The sequence below is a fragment of the Athene noctua genome, chromosome 2 (genome assembly GCF_965140245.1).
Source record: "Athene noctua chromosome 2, bAthNoc1.hap1.1, whole genome shotgun sequence".
NCBI classification, from domain to species: domain Eukaryota; kingdom Metazoa; phylum Chordata; class Aves; order Strigiformes; family Strigidae; genus Athene; species Athene noctua.
Genome location: NC_134038.1, coordinates 94,601,841 through 94,626,546, shown reverse-complemented (window position 1 = coordinate 94,626,546; position 24,706 = coordinate 94,601,841). Strand labels below are relative to the sequence as shown.

General features: G+C 50.0%; 1 protein-coding gene across 1 annotated transcript; it reads left to right on the top strand.

Moving 5' to 3' along the window:
* Positions 1 to 12,028: 12,028 nt before the first annotated feature.
* Positions 12,029 to 20,822, top strand: NRN1 (neuritin 1). Its single transcript, XM_074899624.1, has 3 exons — positions 12,029 to 12,343; positions 16,233 to 16,377; positions 19,442 to 20,822. The coding sequence occupies exons 1-3, from the start codon at positions 12,289 to 12,291 to the stop codon at positions 19,671 to 19,673; spliced, it is 432 nt and encodes a 143-aa protein (XP_074755725.1). The 5' UTR covers positions 12,029 to 12,288; the 3' UTR covers positions 19,674 to 20,822.
* The last annotated feature ends 3,884 nt before the right edge of the window (positions 20,823 to 24,706 follow it).

Sequence of the window (24,706 nt, the reverse complement as noted above, 5' to 3'; positions counted from 1 at the left end):
CTGATAGCACCTCAGATTTATCTTCCACTTCACACTACTGTGTTTTAGTCCCACCGATTTGAAATAGATCTCTTTCCTATCTACCAGAGTAAACAACGAGAAATAAAGTAATTTAGCACTCTGGTGATACTGGTGTGGTTTGCTGTGTATCAGTTGGATGGTGAGTTATCACATAAGTGACAAATCTAAAGAAACTCTCTTTTTCCAAGATCCTAAAAAAAAAAAAAAAAAAAAAAGGAAGAAAAAATCCAACTGGTAGACTTCGGAAGCTGCAGGTTAGACAACAGCTGAACACAAACAAGGAAAGACCAGCTAGGTTTTCATTTTATCTGGGATTTCTCTGCTTGGGTAACACCTGCAAACCTCCTACTACTTACAGCTCTTGACCCCGAATATACTTGCAATGCCAGACCTGAGTCACACCAGAACTGTTTAGAGTGTGGTCACCTAGGCAGGCCCTGAGCTGAAACAAGCCATAAGGTGGTGCTGATGCTAACAGTGCCAAGCCATCTCCAGCTCAGCACTGTGCCTGCATCAAAGCCTCCTAGCAACAGGGATAACAATCAGTAACATTTATAATTTAATTATTTAGATAATGTAAGTAATAAATAAACCTTATAATTTATTATATAAATTATATAATTAAATCTTATTTGTGAACTAAGAACTTCAGTATGCACATGAATTTAACTGTCCAAAGGAGCAGGGAAGGTCAACTCCTCTTCTCAGCCATGTCCCAGAAGCACCCAAGACACATCTCATGTTCCTCACAGGTTTGAGGAGAGGGAGAGTTTCCTTAGTCAACCACTGAGAGAAGACAATGACATTTCCTCTGGGTGCATCTGACACAGGACCTCACGTCAATCTGATGATAACAATGCCAACAGCCCTTGACAAGGGCTGTCATCGTCCCACCATCAGCAACACTGAAAATACCAGCTTCTTACCTGTGCCTCTCATCTGACACAGTCCTGGCATGGGGGACACCCCCTAACCGGGTACACACCACCGAGGGTCCCAGCCATCTGTGGCTACCTGTACCACCACACCTAGCAACAGCATCCATGCAAACACATCTAGCAACCTGTTTAACTATCAATAAACTACAGAAAGTAATAAGAGAAAGAAACAAACATGGATCTTCTAGGAGGTTTTAAGCTGCTTGCTTAGCTTTCCTAATTTGCCTAAGGTTTTCATTCATAAAACTGTAGTATAGACAGAAGAGGGTTCCCCAGCCTGCTTTGCTTGTAAAGGCATAGCACCTTAGCAGGTAGGTAGACTTTTTGTTTAAATAAGAGGTTGTTGCTGACATGCAACAGATTAAAAGCAGGGGGATGTGTTAAAATGATTACACTGCAGAATTCTTTGACTTAAACAATGCCCTTGTTAAAATATTTATAGGAGAATAATTTTTCAGGGAAGAAAGCTAAATAATCACATGAAAGGCTTCCACGCCTTGAGTTTTGAGATAGGATGTTTTAAAATAAAATATAAAAAACCATTGAAAATCCTGTACCAACGGGAAACCCTAGTCTCAATTTTCAGGCTCATATCTCTAAGATTCCTTGTCAGATTAACCTCAGACTTTGCACACACAAAAATCCTCCTCTGGCTACAGAAAATAATTGAAAAATTGCAAGGAGAAAGCAGCTTTTTTTTGCAGAAAGTCAGAAAAGTGAGGCTTAGCATGTAAAGCTAGACATAATCTTCACAGCAGAATCACTGGAGGCTTCTTAATATATGAAATATTTTTGGTTTTAAGCTCTATACATCATAGTCTCACTGTATTGTATTTATAGACTATCAGACTGCTAGACTTTTTATTGTTTTTCCTGATACTTTTTTTCTGTTTCAAGACATTCTTTTGAAAAATGGCAGAATCCAAACCCAATACAGCTGTAGTAGGTGAACAGCCATCTCATTTTGAGATGCACGGTGTGGCTCTATCCTCTAACGTGCTCAGTGTTGACTGATGCAAGCCATTCCCCAGGTGTTCACATCCAGCCTCCAGCCTCTCAGCAGCTTCACTGTTGAGGGACAAGGGCATTAGCTGTGGGACTGGGCTGGAGGGCCTTCACCTGTTGGCCCGAAGGTCTTACTGGCAAAAGATATACCCAGCCACAAACACTGCTATGAGCTGTGGCAAATGGCTCTACTTTTGTTTTCACAGAGAGAAGCCCAGTCCCACCCAGTTCTTCCCAATAGTTTGTGAGGATTGCCCTGGCTCTTCTGGTCTTGGCTGACTTTTTCAACCTACTCAGCTGGTTAAAGGCTTTGCCTTTATCAGAACTGCAGAAATGTCAAATGTCAAAAATTCCAATGTCCTTCCAATGTCAAAATCAGCTTCTTGTTACGCTGGTGCAGGCTTGGTAGGGGTGAAATCCACAACCTTCCCCGTGGGGCTTGGAGGTGAGTTTGCAAAGCGTGGATGGTTAACGGGAGAGGTGTGTCAAAAGTTTGCCCAAACATGTCACAGGTATGCTAACCCAAAATATTGCTGTTTCATTTCTTAGGCTTCCCAGCTCAGCCCCTGCTTTCGGTAACAGCAATTCTTGGATGCATTTTTTTCCCCATTAGACAGAGTGTTTGGATGCCAGTAACTTCGTTATACGTATCATATTGCAACACACCACACTGCTTTTGTTCTTGTACAACGTTCAGCGCTTTCATGAATTATATTGATTCTAGAAGAGTCTGATCCTCCTCTTATTGAAGTCAATGACAGGACTTCCATGAAACCCGATACATGCTCACTATCCATTTAATCGCTCCTCAGAAAGCAATGAAAATATCAAGTGGCAGGAGGCAGGCGAGAGAAACGTGTTGGGCTGACTCTGCAACAGCCAGTTCTCAAAATCAGCCCCAGCATTAAAACTGATTACAGCCCCAAAATGCTGTTTTGGCAGCCAGGATCTACAGTGTGGTGGAGGTGTGGTGGCTGTACTCCCTTCCCCCAGGGACCTCTGGCAGCTCCCTGTGAGGGGTCACTCTTTCCACACTGCCATGGATTTCACGAGGAGGTCAGTTTTGCCTCCCCTCGCTCTGAGGCACAGCTTACAACACACATACAGCCAGCTTAGAATGTAGTAAGAAATCACCCCAGCCAGCTGAGCTACATGGGCTAAATCCATTCATCCTCCCCTCTCATTTCCAATATAAGATCAAATCGATCTGGTGTCCAGTACCTGCTACGGGGGATACATGTTTATTAAGGGTAGAAGCTGATCTCACTGTGGTACATGGTATACACTGCTCTACTTAGTGCCGTGCACTGAAATTTCCCTTAGCCATCCTCCCCTCCCTTGCTCAGCCTGGCAATCTCAGCTGAAGAATTCCCACCAAGACCAAAACAAGCTGTGCATTGCCGGGAACCCAATTATGATACCAGAGCTGGGATATGGGCACTGCCTAAGACTGCTAGCATGAATTTGCTAGAGAATTTCCCAGATACCTCTGTAATTTATTTTTTTGACATGTTTGGGAAAGTAGGGGGAAAAACACTGGAAAATGTGCACAGTCCTCATACAGTTCTAAGTAAGAGTAAACACCAGGGTATGTTCACTGATATGTTTAACAGGTTATGTAGGAAATCACTAGCTGTTCAAATGTAATTATGTGTTAACATGCCTGATTAACAGGGCAAAAAATAGCAATGATTCAATAGTGGAGTGTGGAATGCTTTTCTTCCTGTTTCCCTGCCGATTGGAGGCAGTTTATGCACCTTTATCTGTCTAAAAAAAAATAAATAAAAAATGACCTTTTAGGAGCCCTTCAGCATTTTGGCAGTTGTGTCGTTCTAGTTCTTTCAACAATCAGATAAACTCAAGAACAATGTTATTTCCTGGCCAGGGGAGTATAAAGTAAGTTATGGTTTCTCACATAACTGCTTCCTTGTGCTCCTGAAACTCATACTGCACAGGCAAAGCTTTTTCCTGATGAAAATTCAAAGCCTAGAGAGCTTTGTTTTTTACCCTATTTAAAAAGAAATACATGCTAATTATAGGACAAAAATAAAAAATCTCCATTCTACTGTGCTGTGCAATTCTGCTACTTGGCATGGGCAGAAGGTTCAGTGCACTGTTGCTGTGAGCAATGGGGAGGGCTGAAAAGGAAAAATCAATGCCATTTCTTGTTCAATTAAGTTCATTGTGATTCAGAACCACCTCCTCACACTGCAGAGTCTGCAAGAGATCAGTGCTGCAATCACTACCTTTTAGCAGCTTGCTTTCTCTGTCTGGACCTGCACAAGCCACTCGCTGGCAGGGCATCACACTTTGCTCTGAGAAAACGAAAGAATAAGGAAAAAAATCCCAAATGTCCTTATGGGACCCTCTGAAATACATTGTCATAAATCACGGGTCTTCAGGTGGGCATGTCACAGAGGGGGGGAGAGGGCAGTTTCATCAATGAGTCATTTTATTTAGATGTCAGAACTACCGCTGTCTTTTTACCCTTCAGTAAAAAGTTTGCTCTCCTTGCTGCCTTGCCGAGAAATATCTGCAATACATACCTTGCTGCTTGGTCTCGCTCTGGCTAGGCAGTGTGATGGTCTGACTCAAAGTCTTTTGGAAGTCAATAGAAAAATGTTGGCAGACTCTGCTGGACTACAGATCAGACCAGACACCCTTATATGCCCAGGAATTGGGGGTTAGTAGTCACAGCTGTCAAGAGGTCATGAAAAAGGATTTTTAGGGTCCCTCACACCTCCTGGACCACTTTAGCTGTTCTATGGCATTTGTAAAACAAACAAAAATATGTCTTTGCAGTAGAATGGGGTAACCTGGAGAGTTTCTGAGCCCGAGGCTCAGCCTGCAGAGGATGCCAAGGTATACCATGGTGCATGGTGCCCCCTCAGTGCCAACACCAGCACCAGCACCCCACAGGCCTGCTCAGCACCTCCCAAAAGAAGAGCCCAGAATGCTCGTGAGCATGTCTCACTCTAGTGACAGGACAGACAAACTACAACAGCCTGCCACTTTCCAGTCTGCCTTTAATGGCTACTGCCTGCTCCCCGGGTGGAGGGGGCTCGTTCAAGGCCCTTGGGGTTCAGTCCCTATTTACTAGGGTCTAGCAGAGCAAACAGATCATTACAAAGCCCAAAGGCAAGAATGATCACGGGTGGCAACACAAGAAAACGACATAACTCCTTAATGTTACTAGGCAATGTTGCTCACAAAGGTGGTCTTAGATCCTGGATGTGTGTTAGCTAATGGCAATGGCTAAGTGATGCATGAAACATTTAGTCCACAGCTATCCACATCCCTTTCCAGCTTCTTTATTGCACTGCTAGGTCATGCTGAGGAGCAAGACATATCCTCAAGGAGGCTGCCAGCTGTTTAGTAGCTCCATGCACCTATGAACAGCAGCCATAGCACTGCTCTTGACTTTCGGAGCTGTAATCACCTGTGTGGCAACATGACAGTGATATTTGTGCTAATTATACCGATTGTGGCACACATAAGGCAAATGTGGTCCAAATGTGGGTTCTGAAGAAGGATGGTTTTTAAAGAACGTATACTTCCGCTGAGGTCATGCCTCTGTGAAACTAATTCCCAGTTAACATCAAGAAGAAGCCTTCTGCTGAGATTCACAGGACTGGTCTCTGACCTTTCCCAGTTTTTAGTGTCATAAATATGTTCCTAAAGCTAACAGTGGAGAAAGAAAGGAATAAAGAAGTTGCATGTCCTTAGCACCGCTGCAAATCAGATTGCAGGATGCATGTGCAGATCCATCCTGCTTTTCCTTGTTACAGAGCCCTTTTCACCTTTGTATACACTCTTCCTCACAGATTTCATCCTTCATAGGAAAGTGAGATCTCACTTGAAGTTCTTGCAATATATGTGTGACTGGCAGAACATCTGTCCGGGCAATGTTCTCATCATCCCACAATTAATTAACACATCATTTCCCTGCCCCCTAAATCCCCAAGTTCCCCTGAAACTCTGGTTTTCATAACTAAGGACTGATAAAAAAAAAAAAATGAAATGTAGAAGCAGTATCTTCCCATGATAGCTGGAAATCTGATATGGCTGATTCTTTAAATATATATTTCTGCTTTTTTCTAGAACAAATCATGTTGAATGTTATAAAGAAAACTCAGAGTGGTATTTCAGTTATTGAAGTCCTACTGTAACTGAAGGTTAATAGCTGCTGTGGCAGTAGATACTCTATAAATCAATGGAAGAAACACGTAAATCAGAATATCACCCCACTGAGGAACGACCTGTCTCACTGTGGTCAATAGAAGTTGTGGTGCCGACGTCCATGGAAACAAGAAACGTTCACATGCCAGCAACTTTTAGGACTAGTTATAAATACATCCTGAGGATAAAGGTTTTGTGCAGCCAGTTTGTGTTCTGGCAATGACATTGTTATTCTTGATTCAGAGCTTGGTTCAGAACCAAGATCCAGAACATGGTTACAGCCATTTGCAACCAGAGAAACTGAAATTATCTTAATACCATAGAAATGTATTTAAGGATATTCTCATGCACTCAGGATGATTGGTATCTGGACCAACGTGTCTATTAAGGATGTCAGAGAGTGAGGAACAGGTCTGGCATGATACATCAAAAACAATTCTTTACGCAGTGTGGATTTCACCATAATGAAGCAATCACTGGAACAATCTCCTCAAGAATGTGATGGAGTCCCCAGCACTGGAAGTTTTCAAGACGTGACTGGACAGGGTGCTAGATAATCTCATCTAGGCTCCCTTTCCCATGAAATGTCAGACCAGATGTTCTCTGGAGATCATCTTCTATCCTGAGCTGTTCTGTGTTCTATGACAGCAGTAAGCCTGGATGCCAGGAAATCCAGCAATATCAGCCTTTTCACAGCCATTTTCCAGGTCTATATAATTCCCTCCAGTCTATAAGGAAAAGTGTACAGACTGGCCTTAGGTTTATGTTTCTTGAAGGAAAATTTTAGTGGTAAAGATGCTAAGGATTGATACTGCTTTCTTCGAGACTGCTTTACTGAAACCATCCTACTCTTTGAAACATCCACAGGCACCTTAAGCAAATCATGTGTTGCAAACATAATTGTAGTGGGTGTGAACTCCATCTGGCTAGAGCAGCACAGGCTTGCATACCTCCCCTCAGCTTGCCTGTGCTCAGCAGTAATGCCAGTGCCACAATCCGATAGAAAAGGGTCATGCTAATAAGCTGCGGAATCTCGAGTGCACACACAGGCACCCTCCCAAAAATATATCTCTGAGGAGTGCAGTTAAATGCTAACACTACTGTTTCTGTAATGGATATTGCTTTCTTTGCAGGATTGGCTGGCAGGAGCTGATCATGGTCAAGTGACATCTTGTTTTTTTAAGACTGCATTTTAAAAGAGAAAATTACTGAAGAACTAACATAGGGGCTGAGCTTTTCATATGAACGTAGTGAGGTCTGGCATTCAGGTTTTCCCCTTTCAAAATCCCAGAAGCTGAGACTGAAGATTGCATTATTCGAATCACTTTCTAAATTTGTATCAGACCATCATTTTCTGTGTCAGATAGGTTCCTTACCCAGCATTTTCCATTTTTTAAAGATTCGGTAACAAGCAATCGCATCCCTTTTACATCCATTCAGCCATATACTTTCTTCTTTCCCAATTTTCTATGTGGAACCATAACAAGAGTTTATATTTTCAGACATATATTTTCACAAACATCAAATGACAATGATTTTCATGGTGAATGACAAGCACTGTTTTAGTACTAACTTCTAGGCAGATGTGGGGCAAAGTTTGGTCTCAGATGCATAACTTCAATTTTTCTGTCAAAAGCCTAACGAACAAGGGCACCCAAAAAAGCTTTAGAAGTCTACCTGTTATTGAAAGATATTTCTTTAATCCTACCTGTCACATTTTCAGTGTGTTCTCATGATTTCTCTACTTAAATAAAATCTTGGAGGTTCATACTGTGAACAGCTATTCATTTTTCAGCTAGGTCTCATATTTGCATGTATTTTTCTGGCTGGCCACCTTCCTCTAGGGAAGGTAGCAGCTGAGGGCTAGGAGACACAGCACAAGCAAGGACAGCCACCTCTGCAGGACTGTAAAGCTGCCAGTCTGTCCCCCCTTCTCAGGGCATCTGCGAGACGGGAGGGTACGGAGACACAAGTCACTGGCTCCTGCTTCATCTCGGCTTCACTAAAGCCAGATCTCAGGCTGATCGTGAAGGAGAGTAAAAGCAAACAGTCACCTCCTGGTAGAGACGATGCTACTGCAGGATGAGCTAAGAGCGAATACGTTTCTCACACACCCATAGGAGGGACTTTTAAATATCACCGTGATCACTGGATCCTCCCCTCCAACCTAAGCCGGCATTTAGAATAAATCAGCCTCTGACTTTCAGCACCAAGGATTCGGTCTTTATCCCTGTTACCAGCTTGCAACCATGAACTGAGGAGCCCACCGTGTGAGCTGTTTGAAGAGATATTTTGCATTCAAAAAAAAAAAAAAAAAAAGGAAGGGAGAAAGAAATGCAGAGATGCAGCCAGCTTTGCCAGGAAAAGCAGCTCGCTCTGCTACCTTGAGCCAGCTGCCTCTTTTGAGGTTCAGCCATGACAGTCAGCTGAAAGCTAAATGAGAATCACATCCACTAAACGTGGTGGGTCCCCTTGTGGTAGATAATCTAGATGGGGCTGAGCTTGCTTTAAATCAGCAGCCCAGCACGCTGCTCACCACCCGGCAGCGACAGTACAGGCCTGCCCACCCAAATACTTACCCCGCCGCTCCGGCACCCGGCGCAGCCCACGCCGCACTCCCCGCCGCTCTCTCTGGCAGAGCTATATCTGTCCGGCAGTCGTGGGCTCTGTCCGTCTGCCTCCGCCACGGCAGCGCTCACACACGCCTGCGGGATGACACTGCCGCCAACCCAACCAAGCAGAGCATGAGGCTGCTGTGAGGACGAAGCCCGTTTTCTTAAAAACAAGGGCAAAATCGTGCTGATGAGCAAATTGTCCTAACAGGGACTGAGCAAGGCAGCATCAGAAGTGCCACTTCTGAAACATACACGGATGGCTCTTAGAGACGGGTTGATATTCAAGCATCTTCTAATATCATGTTGGGAAAAAAAAAAAAAAGAAAAGAAAAAAGAGGATAGTTTCATAAACAACTGTCCCCACTTCATCCTGCTCCCCAGGTCCCAGCAGAGCTGAGAGAGCTGCTACTTGAGATGGGCTGAAACTGCTGGCTTTTGTTCAGAATCTATAGTGTGACAGGCCCCTTCCTGGGGCAGGAAAGGTGGTAAGGCTGGAGCCAGGCTTGAATTTCAGACAGAGCTGGACTGCCCCAATAGTCAAGAACATTTAGAGGAATTTGGCCAGGCCCTTTTTGCCTCTGTAATTGATGCCTCTAGCTGCTTGATCTTTTGCTGTTGCTACTTGGCCAGAAATCCCCCCGAAATGCCTGTTCTCATGAGATTTCTGGCCAGATTGCCAGGGGCTCCAGTCATTTTGGTGTTGATGGACGTACCAAAAGCCAGATATTAAACTCTTCTTGATTGTTTATTAGAAACTGCCCTGAAGTTCATTCCAAAGCGGATTTACATAATGTCAAAATCATGTTCAATGCAAGTTTCTTGGAGCCAGCCCAACCTTCAACCTGAAGCTATAGCTTGTCTGCCCTCAGAAAAAAAGGAACAGACAAAACCGTAGCAGATAAGAATGCATAAATAAACCAATAGAGTTAGCAATGGGGCAGAGGAGTGAAATAAGAAATTCCTCTTGCTGCAGCTTCCACAACCTGGTGCTCCTGCAAGGGTGCCTTGTCCTTCTTAAGAGCAAACACAGCCACAAGTAGCCAAGCTGCCAAGAGCTGGTAGGTTCGATGTTTATATCCATGTACCTCAACCCACACTCCTTTCATCCTCTTCTCTTTTTATGCTGGTAATGCACTGACTGTGACACATAAAAGATCTTTGGGGCTATCTAACATTTCCCTCCTCAAGGACAGGTCTCCACATTTTGATATCCACTTCAGTCTCTGATGCATTACAAAAGCACCCATTACCACAGTAGCAGAGCTGGGCAAAAGTGTTTTGCCTTAGCTCCAGCTTAAACTCAAACCTTTTGTTCCTTTGAAAGAGAATCCAGTGCACAGTCTGAAGCTTAGCCTTAGCCACCTTGCTGCCACCGATGCCTTCTTCACAAGTGTGTAAAAGACAACTCTACCCACGGCTGTAGCTTCATGGCTGAGTGAATGGAAGGGCAAGCTGCCAGGGGACGCGGCACCCACTGCCTGTGCTTTGCACTGCCTTCCCCACCATGTGTCCACATGCTGAGCTGGCTCTGGGAGCTGGCTGAAAACGAACCTTTTTTTTTTTTTTTAAACTCCCCAGGTTAGTTTTCAGCCAGCTCTGTCCTCTAATCCAGCTCACCATCCATAGTGAAGATCTATGAATAGGAAGAAAAGGTGGAACAAAAAGGAATAGTGGAAAGGTGCTGAGGAGACAAGCCAGCGCTTTTCATCTGCAGGCCCTGGGTGATTGCTAGCGTAGTTACCCAACATCATACCTGCTTTCCAGTTGAAGAAACAGAGATTGGTGTTTCATGACAGCTTTAAGAGAATGCATGCGCAGGCTGCCTCTGCATATAGTAGGTAGACCTAAAGAGGCAAATGGCAAGGGAGTTTTTCATTTTACCCTCCAGTTTCCTCACTTTCCATCGTAGTGTTTCATTTAATCCCATGCAATCCCTGTCCTTGCCTGGTGGGCTTCAGGGATTTGCAGCCCGTGGGGATCACGGGAACCCAGCCTGGCAGTTGCTGTCCCTCCATCATGGAGGTCAGAGGATTGTCATGGATGGTTGGTAAAAGAGAGGGACCAACTGGTAGCCCAGCTGGTCCAGGACCCCGTAGCACTGCCAGCACCGTGGGATTGCAGAGAGGGGGGCACTGGGACCTGGAGGAGCAAAGGTCAACAGTAGTTTTCACTCCAGCCAGTCCCCCTTTGGCTCCTGGAGGTGCTACAGGTGGCTGGTGCAGGTCGGGGATGTGCTGGGGGGAATAACTTCGCTGTGGAAGATCCCAGTGGGAGGGCTGTAGCATGTGGTTTTGGCTGCACCAGGAGAAACCCATGCTGGCACTTTTAAGTTCTTCTCACGCTGCTGGAGGGGGTGGCCTCCAAGAGGGTCCCGGGAGGCATCAGGCTTGCAGAAGCACCCCAGACCAAGCCCGGTCCCTGGCAGCGCTCTGCATATCCTCGGCTGGCACCATCCCCTCCACCATCCCTGCCACACCTGTAGCCTGTCCGCAGAGGGTGGGGGTGCGGTGGCCCCCGGCCGCAGGCGGGCCCCACTGCGGCTCCCCAGGGCTACCCCACGCGTGACCCCATTCCCCACGCCACCCTCTGCAGTCCCACAGCCGGGCTGCCGCCAGCAGGATCGAGCACGGGCAGTAGGGCCGGGAAAGACCAGCTCCCCCCGCCTCCCCGCTCCACCACCCCCCCTCATCCTGGGGGTGACGTCATGGTGGGGGAGGGGCGGGCAGGGGGAGGGGTACCCCTGCACCTCCCTTTCCTCCTCCTGCTCCACAGCGCGGGGGCCGGGCCGGCCAGCCCCGACGGGGCGGCCCGGGGGCGGGGGGGGTTTCTGCCGTGCTATCCCCACCCCCGGGGGGGCGGCTCCTCCGTCTCCATCTGCGTGTGTGTGTGTGTGTGTGTGTCTGTGTGTCTGTGTGTCTGTGTGCGTGTGCGTGTCTGTGTGCGTGTGCGTGTGCGTGTGTGTGTGTGCGTGTGTGTGTGTGCGTGTTCCCCCTCGCCCCCGCATCCCTCCCGCCCCGGGGGGGACGGTCCCGGCTGCCTCCCCCCCCGCCGCCACTCGGGGCAGGAGGAGCGCGGGGCGGGGGGTGGGGGGAGTTTCTCGTCGATTAATGGGGCGGGGGGGACACGGGGAGAGCGGATAAATCCAGCCTGTGATGCCTATAAATGGCGTTTCTCTTCCAAGGTGCACATTTAAAAAAAAAAAAAAAAAAAAAAAAAAAAGAAGAAGAAGAAGAAGAAGGGGGGAAAAAACCCCGGTCCGTGTCATCCCCCCGCGTCAGGGCCGGCGGTGGGCGTGAGGCTGTTCTTCCTCCGCCCCCTCCTAATGGAGCGAACCATTCCCAGCTAGTCCTCCGCGCCCGCTCCCTCTGCCTCCCTCTTTCTCTCCTTCTCCTCTTGTCTCCCCCCTCTTGTCTGCAAAGTCCTCCGCTGCTCGGAACTTGTTGGCAATGCCTATTTTTCAGCTTTCCCCCACGTTCTCCAAAGTAACTATTTAAAGATCTGCAGCCGCAAATGGTTTTACTAAATGTAGGATGGGACTTAAGTTGAACGGCAGATATATTTCTCTGATCCTTGCTGTACAGATAGGTAAGTGGACTGCCAGATTCGGTACCAAGTTGTGTGCACCAAAGCCCGGCTGATGCATGCAGAAGCGGAATGTCGAAATAACCTGCGCTGACGGCCGCGGTTTGGGGCGGCGGGGGGACCCCCGCTCCCCGCTCCCTCTGCCTCCTTCCCGGCGGCAGACTCGCGGTTCTTCACGCTCTCACGGCAGGGGGGTCTGCAGGAAAGGGAGTCGATTTCTTATTCCTCTTAAATCACTTTTGTTGTTTGTTTTCCTAAATCAGTGCATGCTCGTTCATACTTCCTCTCTCTCCCCCCCCTCCCCCTTTTATTCTTCCTCCTTTTTACCCCTCCTGTTCTCTCCGTCCCCACGAACGGCTGTATTTATACCTGCTTTTCGGATATCCCCTGCATTCCTTTCCACCGACAATTTGGGGACTCCAGTGCCAAGAATTCCACCCCCCTCCTCGAGGGACAGAGAAATAAGGACCGGCCAAAAATGTCTTGCGAAAGATCTAGCTGGAAAGTTTTTTTGCGGAAAATCAGGGGGACAAGCGAAAGGCTCCCTTTGGGAACTTGGAGGCTTTCCCATTTGCAGAGCAGCCTAAAAGCAAACAAACCCTAACTTTAAAAAAAAAAAAAATAAAAAAAAAATCCACCCGAAAGTGGGGATTAAACAAATGAAAATTATTTTAAAATCGCCAAGTCCCACCGCCCGATCGTTAATTTTGTGCTCCGAGAACCGCCGTCAAAAAACGAGCGGGTCCAACAAATTTCTATGTATGCTAAGTTACTTAAAATAGAACAGGTTTCCCTCCACGCCGGTATGTGTTTTTGTGTGCTCGTGGCTGGTTTTGTTCAATATCTTGAGGTTTTCGCTGGTTCTTTTTGTTGATTTGCTCTCAGGTTCATTTTATTCAACATTTCTTCGCTGAAAATTTTTTGAGTTACAGACATTAAACAATCTCCAAGTTATTGACCACTTTGGTCCTGTACAGGCAAATTCTAAATATTATATATTGAATATGTATATTCCCGAGCAGGACCCAAAACTGGGCTTCAAGGAAAGGGCGATTTAAAAGCGTTTAAAACGCGGTTAAAACAAATTATCAGGTGTGAAGAGACCTTCGAAAATATTTGCCTGCAGAAGAATTCTGCTACAATTAAAAAAAATGCTCGGCGTTTCTATTTAGAGATCCTTTTGCTCGGTCACCCTCCTCTCCAGACAATCTCTGCAGCATTTTGTGGGTACCAAAAGAAAGAAGAGGAAAAAAAAAAAAAAAAAAAAGAGAGAGAGAGGAAACAAGGAGGCAAAATGCCTTGAACATTTCCTCATCGAGAAAAAAAAAAAAAAAAAAAAAAAAGAAATATTGATATGAAATGTTGACCTCTGGAAGATGTGGATATACGATGCAAACCCCTCCATTCGTATTACCATTTCATTTTAAATGAGGCTGAACTCTTCAGAAGGCCATTTTCTGTACTGTCAGAGAAAGAAGGGGGAAGGCATTATTTGGATGTTATCCTTTAATTTCAGCCCTTGCATTTTTTGTTCTTTCGTTCGTTTGGAGGTGGAGGATTTTCTCTCATTTGTGTTTATTTGATTCAGCCGAGGGAGGAGGATTTTACCGACTGTGAAATTTCCAAAGGTAGCTAGATCCGCTGGGAATCGCCGTCCCCGGGCTGGCGTGACCATGAGCAGTCAATTCGGAAAGTTACCCCCAAATACTGCTGCACACCGCGGAGATGGTGGCGGTGCGGTCTCTTTGCGGTGCCCTGGGAGCGGACGGCTTTGAAGCTCGTGGAGGGCTTTTCTCCTCTCTGCTCCTCCTTCGGTATTTCGGGTAACCTTCCCACCACCACCAAACCCCCCAATTAGCTTCTGGTTGTCGGTGTGAGGTTTGCGAAGGGCCATTTGCCTTTGCCCCGTCCCCGGTAACGGCTCGTGTGAAATGGATGTTCAACTCCTTCCCAAAATGTCTATGGACCGGGGCTTAAAACAAAACAAAACAAAAAATCCAAACCAAACAAAAAAAAAAAAGAGGAAAAATTTATTAATTTATCTATTTATTTGGGCAGAGGGGATTGGAGCTGTCCGAAATCCCTGACATTTTGGGAGGTGATGGGGAGGGAGCGAGGGGACCGAGTCTCGGGGGAGGGCGCCCAGGGACAGGAGGGGTGGACCAGGCGCAGCTAAAGGGCAGGCGGGCTGAGAGGACGGGGAGCGGGTTTCGGGGCGGCGGGGAACACGATCCGGTACGGATGGCTCCTGCGGTCCTGCTGCATTGCAAATTGCTGCACACCCTTGTCTTTGAAAGCGGGGGGGCGGGGGAAGGTCGGGGCCACGGCAAAGAACAAGCGACCTAGTTCAAGAGGAATCCCACTGTCGTTTAACCGGGCGGGACCCTCGTCTGTCTGCTTTTGTTTTGTTTTGTTTTGGATTTTTTTTTTTAAATTATTGGTGGGGTTTGGGGTGGCTTTGGGTCGGGGGCACCCTGTGCGGCAGGCACTGAGGGCCAGGCCGCCCCTGGGAGGGGAGGGATGCTCTGCGCCCCGCTGCTTCCATACCCGACCCCCCCTCCCCAACACTCCGGCCCGGGGCAGGGGCTCCGCTCCGGACCCTATATTTTCAGCGCAGCCCCGTCACGTTTTCGGAGAAATTCGTGGCATCTTCCCCTCCCCTTCCCGGTGTAGCTGCCGGCGTGGGCCGGAGCGGGTTTTACAGGGCACGGCTTCACCCTGGGGATGGCCCCCGGTTCTCCGCTGTGTGTTTGCCTGGATTTTTTTCCTGCCGCGGCCAATGTCTGTAACCTGCTGGGGGTTTGATGTGGCGGCTGGTGCCGGGGTGTGTGTGTGTGAGTGTGTGTGTGCGCGCGGAGGGGAGTGGCCACCAAGTCGTGTCAGCGATGAATCAAAAAACGACGAGAGAGGGATCTGGGTCGAAACAGTCTCTTTTCGGAGTCAGCCATTTAGCTTGTAACCGGGGCCCGGCAAGGAAACACGCACACACACCTCCCTGGCGGCACGGATCGGGGGGTGACCCCCCACCCCCGCCTCGTGTCCGCTGCTGCCGAGCCAGGCCCCGCGGGACGGGACGAGACGGGTCGCAGGGACACCGTCCGAGGGGGGGGGGGAAGGGCGCGGGCGCGTCTCACGCAGGCCATAATTCATTTTCTTTCCCCGTTGGCAGGCGGTTGCTGTTGGGTTTGTTACTGGTGTATTTACCCGAGTGCCGGTTTCCGGGGGGTGCCCGGGTTTGCGGGAGCGGGAGGCATCCCTGCCCCTGCCCGCCCCGCAGCCCCGAGCCCCGGCAGCCGACCCCGCCGCTACCTGCGCGGCTCTCGGGCCGCTTTTCGCCGCGTCTTTAGGGCAACTCTTGCTAGTGGTTTTTTGGTTGTTATTATTTTTTTTTTTTTTTTTTTCCCCGCTGCGTCTCGCACGATATTTGCCAGGGCACCTGGGCAAGAAGGAGCCGTGTGCGTGCCTGCGTGTGCGCCGGTGTTTGTACGGAGAAACGCGCCTGCTGCTTCGGGGAGGAATTTTCTAACAAAGGAGCAAGTCCGGGGAGAAGCAGGCAGCGCATCTTTACCTCCCCTCCCCTCTTCCTCGCCCCTCAAAAAAAAAAAAAATTTTTTTTTTTTTTTTAAAAAAAGACTGAAATCAACGCGGTTAACCCGCAGGCACCGAAACCCCCGGAGCTAAAAAAAAGCGAAGGGCGAAAAGCACCTGACTCATGTCCCCATGTGCCCGGTGAAGTCCCTGGCCCGGCCCCCCCCGCCCCCCAGATCGCCGCTGCCCAGCGGGGCGCGCCTTGAGAAAGGGGGGGGGGGGGGGAAGTGAGGGGGGGCGGTGGAGCGGGGGGCCGGGGCGGGCGGGGAGCCGTCGAAGCTGACCTGTGCCCCTGCCCCCCCAGCGTACCTGGTGCAGGCGGTGAGAGCGGCGGGGCGGTGCGATGCGGTCTTTAGGGGCTTCTCGGACTGTTTGCTGCGGCTGGGCGATAACATGGCCAACTACCCGCAGGACCTGGACGACAAGAGAAATCTCCAAACGATCTGCGCGTAGGTCTTTCCTCTCTCCTTCGGGGCCCCGGGTGGGAGAACGGGACTAAAGGGGGTGTCACCCGGGGTTGGGCGAGGGGGGCGAGGCTGGATGGTGGCGGTGGGAAGGGACGACGCGGATCTAACGCGGGGTTTGGTGCTCCGGGGTCGGATGCTCCGCGCCGAGGTGCCCCCAAGCGCACTACCGCGGGGGCAGGCCGGCCTGGGGCAGCAGTGAAGTCTGGAGGGAGATTTTACATATGTCTTCTTTAGTTTTTCCCTCCGTGAATAGGGGTGGTTGGGTTTTTTTCTCAATCTCTTCCCCCCGCCCTCCCTCGCTCGTATTCTTTCCCTTCTCCTGCTCTGCACTGGGATGCTGATATTAGCTGCAGGGGGGTGGTTATCCCTTTCCTTGTTTCTGCTTTTGGGACCGCTGCTCACTGGCAGGCTTTGGGGTCCCTCCCTGGCGCTGAAGGCAGAAGCAGGCCGAGGTGAGGCAGCTCACCCCGCTCGGGGACAGCCGGCGCTGGGCAGGCAAATAATCAAAAACCAGAATGGAATTAAAAAGGAAAAAGCCGGCCACAATATTAATCTCCCTGCGGCAGAGGGGGCAATTACCCCTCCTCCCGCCACCTCCCTGCGCCGCTCGGGCCCCCCTGACCCCGGGGACGCCCATTTCCCCTCAGTTTCGCCCCTTTACTGGCACAGAGGGAAGGAGAAGGAACGGGCAACCAGGAAGGGGAAAAAATAATAATAATGCTAAAAAGGAATACGACAACAAAAAAAAATAAAGAGAGAAAAATAGCTCGGCTTCCAAAATCGGCTCCTGTTCCCCTCCTTCCCAATATCTCTCCGAAGGTGGAGGAACTGGGACAGCTGGAGGAGCCCTAAATTTGGGGTATTTTTCCCCAGAGCTCAGGGAAGCTGATCTTACCAGGGGAGGGAAACCTGAGGCGGCTGTCGGTGGTCGGGAAGCCGACAGTTCCGGCCTTGCCCGCTCCATCTCGGGGTTTCCCGTCCAGAACAGGGAGGCAGAAATGGACGTTTTCGATAACGTTTGGAAGGGGAAAAATTTAAAAAAATAATAAATAAATAAAAAAAATCCGTCTCTTCCGGCTGCACAGGGTATTCTCCCATCTCCCCGTTTCCAGCACAAACTCCTCCCGCCCCCCCCCCCAAAAAAAAACAAAAAACAAACCAAAACAACAACAACAAAACGTGTTTAGAAATAAGACATAAATATGTTTGGGATAGTTTTTTTCTTTTTTTGCTTCGCGAAAATCGAAAGGAAAGGAAAAAGGAAAGGAAAGGAAAGGAAAGGAAAGGAAAGGAAAGGAAAGGAAAGGAAAGGAAAGGAAAGGAAAGGAAAGGAAAGGAAAGGAAAGGAAAGGAAAGGAAAGGAAAGGAAAGGAAAGGAAAGGAAAGGAAAGGAAAGGGGAAAAAAGGAAATTAAAAAGAAAGAAAGGAAAAGGAAAAGGAAAAGGAAAAGGAAAAGGAAAAGGAAAAGGAAAAGGAAAAGGAAAAGGGAGTCTGTAACCGTTCTTTCTCCTCTTCCTACCTAGAGATTTCTGAGCCAAGCACCTACCAAGGCTGGCACCTCACTAGTTAAGTGCTGAGTTGCCGTTTACCTTATGTCCTGCATGAGAAATAAATACCCAGGGGCAGCAGCGTCCTAATATGATATCCTTTGGCCCTGGAGTACCGGACCAGAAGTAGTCCCGACCTGTAAAATGTACCTCTTTTCCAGGCAAAACCCTTTTCCCGACCACCGCCCACCACCCGTTTGCCTTCATCCTGTGCCGGGATGTGTATTGAAAGAAGATGGGGAAAGATTTAATTTTCCTTTGGGAGATGCAATTACAGCAGAAATACTGCAGGAGAGGCACACTCTCAGACTCTGGCTTCTCAGTATCTCATTATTTATTACAAATGTAGCAAACATTGGGAGTCTACAACCAGCTTAGAGTGCTCATAAATTAGAGTCTGTAGGACTACTTTAAAAAGAAAAAAAAAAAAAAAAAAAAAAAAAAGAAGAAGAAGAAAATCGAGATCTGAATTTGCAGGCGCCTGCCATGAGGCAAGGGGGAAATAGGAAGCAAAGGGCAGATTCGGGGTGCTTTTCGATAACCCAGACGCGGAGAGGTCCTCCCGTCCCCCGCAGGTGGGGCAGTGGGACGGGTCCTGCCCCAGAGGCAAACCCCGGGCCAGGCCCCGTGAAGAAGGGAATGAAAGGAAAAGGAAAATTCTGTGGGAACAACTGGGAATTAGCCCGGGGAAGGAGAAACGCTTCGGTGCCTGGATGAGGAGTCCCTCCCGCCGCTCCCCGCGCCCCGGGCCGGTGCCGGCCGCCCAGGAGGATGCTCCTTCCTTCTCCTCCTCCTCCTCCTCCTCCTCCTCCTCCTCTCCTGCCTCTGCAGTCAGAGTCTCCTCCCGCCCCGGGGGTTCCCTCCCGAGGGTTTCTAACACCGCACGGAGACCCTCCAGGACACCGCCTCCCGCCTGCGGAAAGCGGTGCCTTTCCCACCCCCACCTGCCCGCAACCACCGGTGACAGAAAAACCCCCGGGGCGAGACCGTGGGCTCCTAGGCTGGAGTCTGCCAGCCGCGGGGTGCACTCCCCTTCCCCCCGTCAGGCAAAGACCCCCTCCAGCAGACACCCAGAAAAGCAATTTTTGCACCATCCCGCCCAGTCCGGACCGGTGCCGGAGGCGGGGCTGGGAAAGGGGGACCCCGAAACCACCGCCAGCCGCAGCCCCCCCCGGGAACTAGCCGGGGAACAGGTGCCCAGCGCCAAGTGTGAGCCCGGGACGGGCTGTGGGGCAGCCGGGGGAAGGCGAGGGGCCGAGGATCCCTCCCAGAAACCGGTGTCTGGGGGAGGGGGGGGGGGGGGTTGAGGGAGGGCTCGGCCCGGGTTTTAGGGCGGGGGAGGCAGCGGCTCCTCCCTACCGGGCGCCAGCCCCCCTTTTAGGCATGCCCCCCCGATCCGCCGTCGGGGGGCCCGAGGGGTCAGTGTGCGTGTGGTGTCACCCTCCCCGGGAAGGTGGGTGCGTGCCTGTTTTGATGCCGGCTGCTCTCCCCTCCTGCAGGTACTGGGATGATTTCCACGTCTGCACCCTCACAGCGCTCACCGATTGCCAGGAAGGAGCGACAGACCTCTGGGAGAAATTGAGACGAGAATCCAAAAACCTCGATTTCCAAGGCAGCTTATTTGAACTTTGCGGAGGCGGCAGCGGCGCGGCCCCGTCCCTCCTCCCGCCGGCTTTGCCCCTGCTCCTGGCGGCTCTGTGGGCCGCCCTAGTGACCTGGCTGCCTTTCTAGGGGGGCGAGCACACTCACACCCACCCCCCCTCCATGTGCTGGATCTCTAGAGGAAGTGTCCATCCGTTGCTTTGGGGACGTTGTGCTTTTCTGTGGTTGATGATGATGATGGTGGTGGTGGTGGTGGCTGCTGATGGTGAAACACCCATGTAGGACTGTGGAAGCGTTCTCCCTTTATTTTTTGTGTTTTATTTGCCAAATGTTACCAAACAGGCAGCGGCGCGCAGCCCAAATCGGACCTCAGCTTTACTATCGCTTCGAATCAAAAATAGAAAAAAAATAAAAATACAAACTCGAGCCCTCGTTGTGCAAAAGCAATCTCAGGAACGGCTCCGGGCCACCTAATGCTAAGATTGTAATCGGCCGGGTACCTCCCGGCGGGCCACGGGCTCCCCTAAAAATGTGGCAGTGGGCGAGGCGAGAACAAAAAACGCAGACAAAAAAAGGCACTGGCGATGAATCCAAGGTAGATGTCCACGTGTGAAGCATATGGTGAATAATTCACAATCTCTCATCTTTCCTCCACAGTCGCTTGGTTTTTGGTCATTCCACTGAAAAAAAAAAAAAAAATTAAAAAAAAAAAAAAGATCATTTTTCCTCGAGGGAAAAAGAGCGAGCGAGCGAGGGAGAGAGGGAAACGAACAGCGTAGGGAGGAAGGGAGGAAGGAAGAACGGAAGGAAGAAACGATAGAAAGACGTGTCTAAATGCCCGGAGGAGTGAAGGAATGCTGCTAACAGATCTCTGAGAGTTTACCTTTACTTGCTGTTCGAAGGCATCTTTCCGAATTCACTGCCTTTAATTTTTTCCTCCTCTTTGTTTTAGATGTTACACATACGAGTAAAATACCTGAATATCCAACCGTAGGGATCACAAAAAGGGGGCTTAAATGTAAACCTAAAGAAAAAAAAAAATCAACAGCAAAATGATTTTGAAAAAAAAGAGCCTTGATTTTAAAAGAGAAGAAAAATGTAATTTAAACAAAAGTTTATTATAAAGTCAATTCAGCAAAAAAATAACAAAAAAAGATTTGCTACAAAGTATAGACAGAAGTATAAAATAAAAATTATTGTTTGAAATGAGGGTGTCGTCCTTTTTATAAAATATGTCTAGAGTATATCGGAAAATACAGGGCTTTTAAGGCAAGGAAGGCGAAATCCCGAACCGATCCCTTGATGAACGTGGCAATTTCAGTTCAAACAAGGACAGAGCGGCTGAACTGGTTAGTCGGAGCCTTCCTTTTTTTTTTTTTTTTTTTTTCTTTCCTTCATCTCTTTCTTAAAAATATGCTATAAATCCTCCACCCACCTCCTCCTCCTCCCGAAACCCCAAAACGCAACACCCCCGCTTCCCAGCTGCCCGGAGCCGGCGAGGGAAACCCCGCGCAGCGGCGGGGGGCGGGCGGCGCGGCGGTCCCGCGGGGGCGACCGCGGGGCGCGGAGCGGCACGGAGGAGCCCCGGCGGAGGGAGGGAAGGAGGGCAGCAACCACCATTAAGGAGGAGGCTGCGGAGCCGGAGCCGGGGCGCAGAGGAGCCCGTTCATAATTAATAAGGCAGCTCAGCCGAAGGAGCAAGGGGAAGGGGGGGACGGGGTATTGATTTCGCAGCAGAAGCTGCTCTAACCTCGGCTATTTATAGGCGCCTGATGCCTTTATAAAGAAATGCACATCAAAGAGTAAACACGTCCTTTTTGCTTTTAAGGCGAGAGCCCAGCTGGCGACCGGGGGTGGGTGGGTGAGTGGGTGATGGGGAGGTAGGGGCCGCGAATTGGTTTGAGGTGATTTATTTCGGTGGGGAGCCGCTGCCTGCGCAATAGGTCTCCTTTGCCAATATGTAGGGTGGCAGGGTCTCGCTCTCCTTCACCCCCTCGCCCTGCTCCCCTTCCTTGCCAAGGTCCGCAATGTAATGTGTAAGCAATAGCAAATGTAACAGTTCATAAATCAAACAGTGGGTCGCAAGCCAATCTGCATTTCCCAAACGGATTGAATCCCAGCAACGAATGCGCTCAGGAACTGGAGCTAGGCGCCTTTACCACTGGAAGCAATGTTGATTTTTTAATGATAAAATACATTATGCCTGTGTTGGGAAGGGGGGTGGCGGGTGGCTATGCAGAGCTCAGCCTCGCTTCGGCAGACACAGGTCTGCTTGCATTTCGTTTTCCTTTGCCCTCCTTCTAGACACGATCCCCACCACCAAAGAAAAAGGAAAACCCTGGAGAGCAGAGCAAATGGTTTGGGTTATTTTCCCTCCCCACAGAGGAACTAGACCTAAATTGATTTTTCCGTGTACATCTCTGTATTCATGAGGTCAGGCGCTGCTGTTACGATTTCCTATAGCACGAAATGCCAGCTGCCGAGGAGAGAGGGGCGAGGGAGCCCTTGCTGGGGTGCGGGGGGCTCCGCAGCCTGCCGTCTCCTCCGGCCGGGCCCAGGGACCTTTCGCCGGCGGCAACAGCAGCCCGCTTCGCCCCGGCACCCCCCACCTCCCCGGCTGCTGGACGGGGCCCGACACCCCCCCCCCCCCAGCTTTTCCTCACCCCTCGGAAGAAAGTGGAAACTCCGTAATAAGGGGGCGATTTCTAGCTCGTTAGTGGACTCGAGTTCGCGTGAGGGTGAATTGCTAACTGATCATTTCTCCTCAGTTAACACATCCCCCAATTAGCCCTCCGCTGAGGCGAATGGTGGCAAACAGGCGAAAAACAGCCGAGCGGGTCGGGAGGGGGCCCAGTGCCGCCGGTGGCCGTGCCCGGGCCCCTTCTGTCCCGCCGCACCCCCAACGCCTCCCGGCGAGTCTCTCCTTTCAGGCTCCTAATTGTCGGGCGCCCATCCCCGGGGCTCAGGCCGGCCGCCAGGTACCCTGGGCGAGCCGGGCCGCAAGGAGGCATTTGCTGCTCAAACCCCTGCGTTGCACCTCCGGGATTTCCCGCACAGGAGGCAGGGACGGCAGCAAACCCCGGTCCCACCGGAAAGAGAGGGTTTTTTTTCGGGGAACGTGAGCAACTAACAAACTCCCCCCTTCTCCTTCCCGCTGTTCAATTCTAGAAGAGCCCCTCACCGCGCAAGGCATTGGTTGTTCCCCCCTCTGCCCTTTCCAGGGTTTATTTCTGAAGCCTGAGCGCAACGGTCATTTTTTATTTTTTTTTTTTTTTTTTGTAACCGAGGGATGATTGCTCTGTCTTGCCTTGTTTTGTGGCCGAGGTCTGAGCTCTCCCCCAAGTCCCAGAAAGGGCTCGAGAATGCTCGGCTTGCCCCCTGTCCCTTGCTCCTCTACGTGGGGCTGGCCGGAGGGCGCTGCGGGGGGAGGCTGGGGTGGCCCTGTGTGGCTGGTCCCACTGCCCCGGGCAGCGGCAAAAGCTGGAGACGTCCAAGCCTCTGAACACCCCTTAACTCCTGAGCAAACGAGAGCTAGTGAAACAGGGAAGGGGGGGAAAAAAAAAAAAGCAACAGAAAAGCATTTAAACTTTGGCAGTAACCACAGTAAAATTATCACCTACTTAAACAAAAATAAACACGCACACACGGCGAAAAAAAAAAAAGCATAAACACAAATCAACAGGGAAAAACCCCACAGCTGAAACAAAAGAGAAGCCAGTGCCTTTCTAGCTGGCTGGATAATCGGGGAGGGCTGCAGCCGCTGCGGCTTTGCCTGCCCTAATTCCCGTCCCCAGCTCCGACTGAGCAACCGCGGCCCCGCGGTCCCCGGGGGGCTGCAGAGAGTCGACTCCTTCCCGCCCCCCCCCCCCCCCCGGCCCTGCGTGAACCCCTCCTTGGCAAACGGCTGCTCTCTGCAAGCCTCCACCTTTTGGCAGCCCGGCCGAGCCTTGGAGGGAGGGCTGCGCCTTGTTCCCCGTTTTGGGTTGCACTCCGACGCGGCCAGGCTGCGCCAGCACTGGGCTGAGGTGGTGGCGGTCGATTTTTTCGTTTTAAAGGGGAAAAAAAAAAAAAAAAAAAAGTCCCTTTCCCATCTGCTCCCGTTCAAAGGCTATAACAGGGAGATGGAGTGGGCCTGTGCTGGGAGCAAAAGCTTGAGCCAGGACACAGAAAACTGAGGAAAAGCTGTCTGAGTGGTAGTGAGGGCAAATAGGTTGGTGCTTATACAGGGAGCAGGGAGAGATGGTATAAAATTAAGGTGCAGTACCCATTTGTTGCAGGTCTTTCCAGTGGCTATGTCTACACCTCACAAGAAGCAGCAGTGAGGTGCTGTTGATCACGGGCTAGTTTGCACAGATTAGGGACAAATATATCAGTGACTCTCCCAGCCCTCTTTCTTTCCAGGGCCCAGTTTAAATCTGTGCAGTTGCTTTCCCACCCAGTGAAATCCAGTAGGCTCTGTGAAGGGCTGACAACCCAAGACAGAGGCCAGTTCAGCCTTCCTACTCATCAGGGCTGATTCATTAATAATTAGTGCCATTAGGTGCACTACAGCAGTGCCTGAGGGCCCCAATTAAAGGAAACTGAGCTTGTTAAATCCAGAGAGACGGATTCACCCTCTGTTGTTACTCTTGCCTGATGTAGAGGTGGTGCCTCCAGGGTGGGCAGTAGGAATAGCCCTGGCTTTCTAGGTATGCAGCTTTTCTGTCTTTTTCCTTCCTCTTCTTCCTCTAGCTTTTCTCTCTTCTTCACCTTAGTTGTGCTAGATCCTGCTTACAGGCTGCTGCAAAGCGTGGCCGGTGCAGGAGGTGGCTAGCAGGACTCGTGGGAGGAGGTGGCAAATCAGGTTAGTTTTCAGAGCTGCTTCATTCTTCACATTTTGCTACTTCATAGGGCAAAAGAGTGGGCTTGGATTTTTTTTTTTTTTTTGCGTGGGGGTGGGGTGGGCAAAGTGATGGGGACTGCAGAGGAGTCTGTTACAAAATCAGATGCAATTTTAGCTGTCTGAAAGAGTTGCTTTAGGCTACAGGCAGCTGATGATCAATGGTGCTGTTGGCAAATCTGCTTCCAACTGGCTGCTGTCTCTCCTGAGGGAAAGTTTCAACCCAAGGCCCACTGTAGTGGTGGTACAGCAAGGGACTTCTGTTTGCTTTGGGCTAAAGACT

What these genes read in the sequence shown, in the direction of transcription:
- NRN1 (XM_074899624.1), top strand. Translation starts at nt 12,289, where the DNA reads ATGGGACTTAAGTTGAACGGCAGATATATTTCTCTGATCCTTGCTGTA. An exon ending in GATCCTTGCTGTACAGATAG is followed by an intron (nt 12,344 to 16,232) that starts GTAAGTGGACTG and finishes CTGCCCCCCCAG; the next exon opens with CGTACCTGGTGCAGGCGGTG. An exon ending in AATCTCCAAACGATCTGCGC is followed by an intron (nt 16,378 to 19,441) that starts GTAGGTCTTTCC and finishes CCCCTCCTGCAG; the next exon opens with GTACTGGGATGATTTCCACG.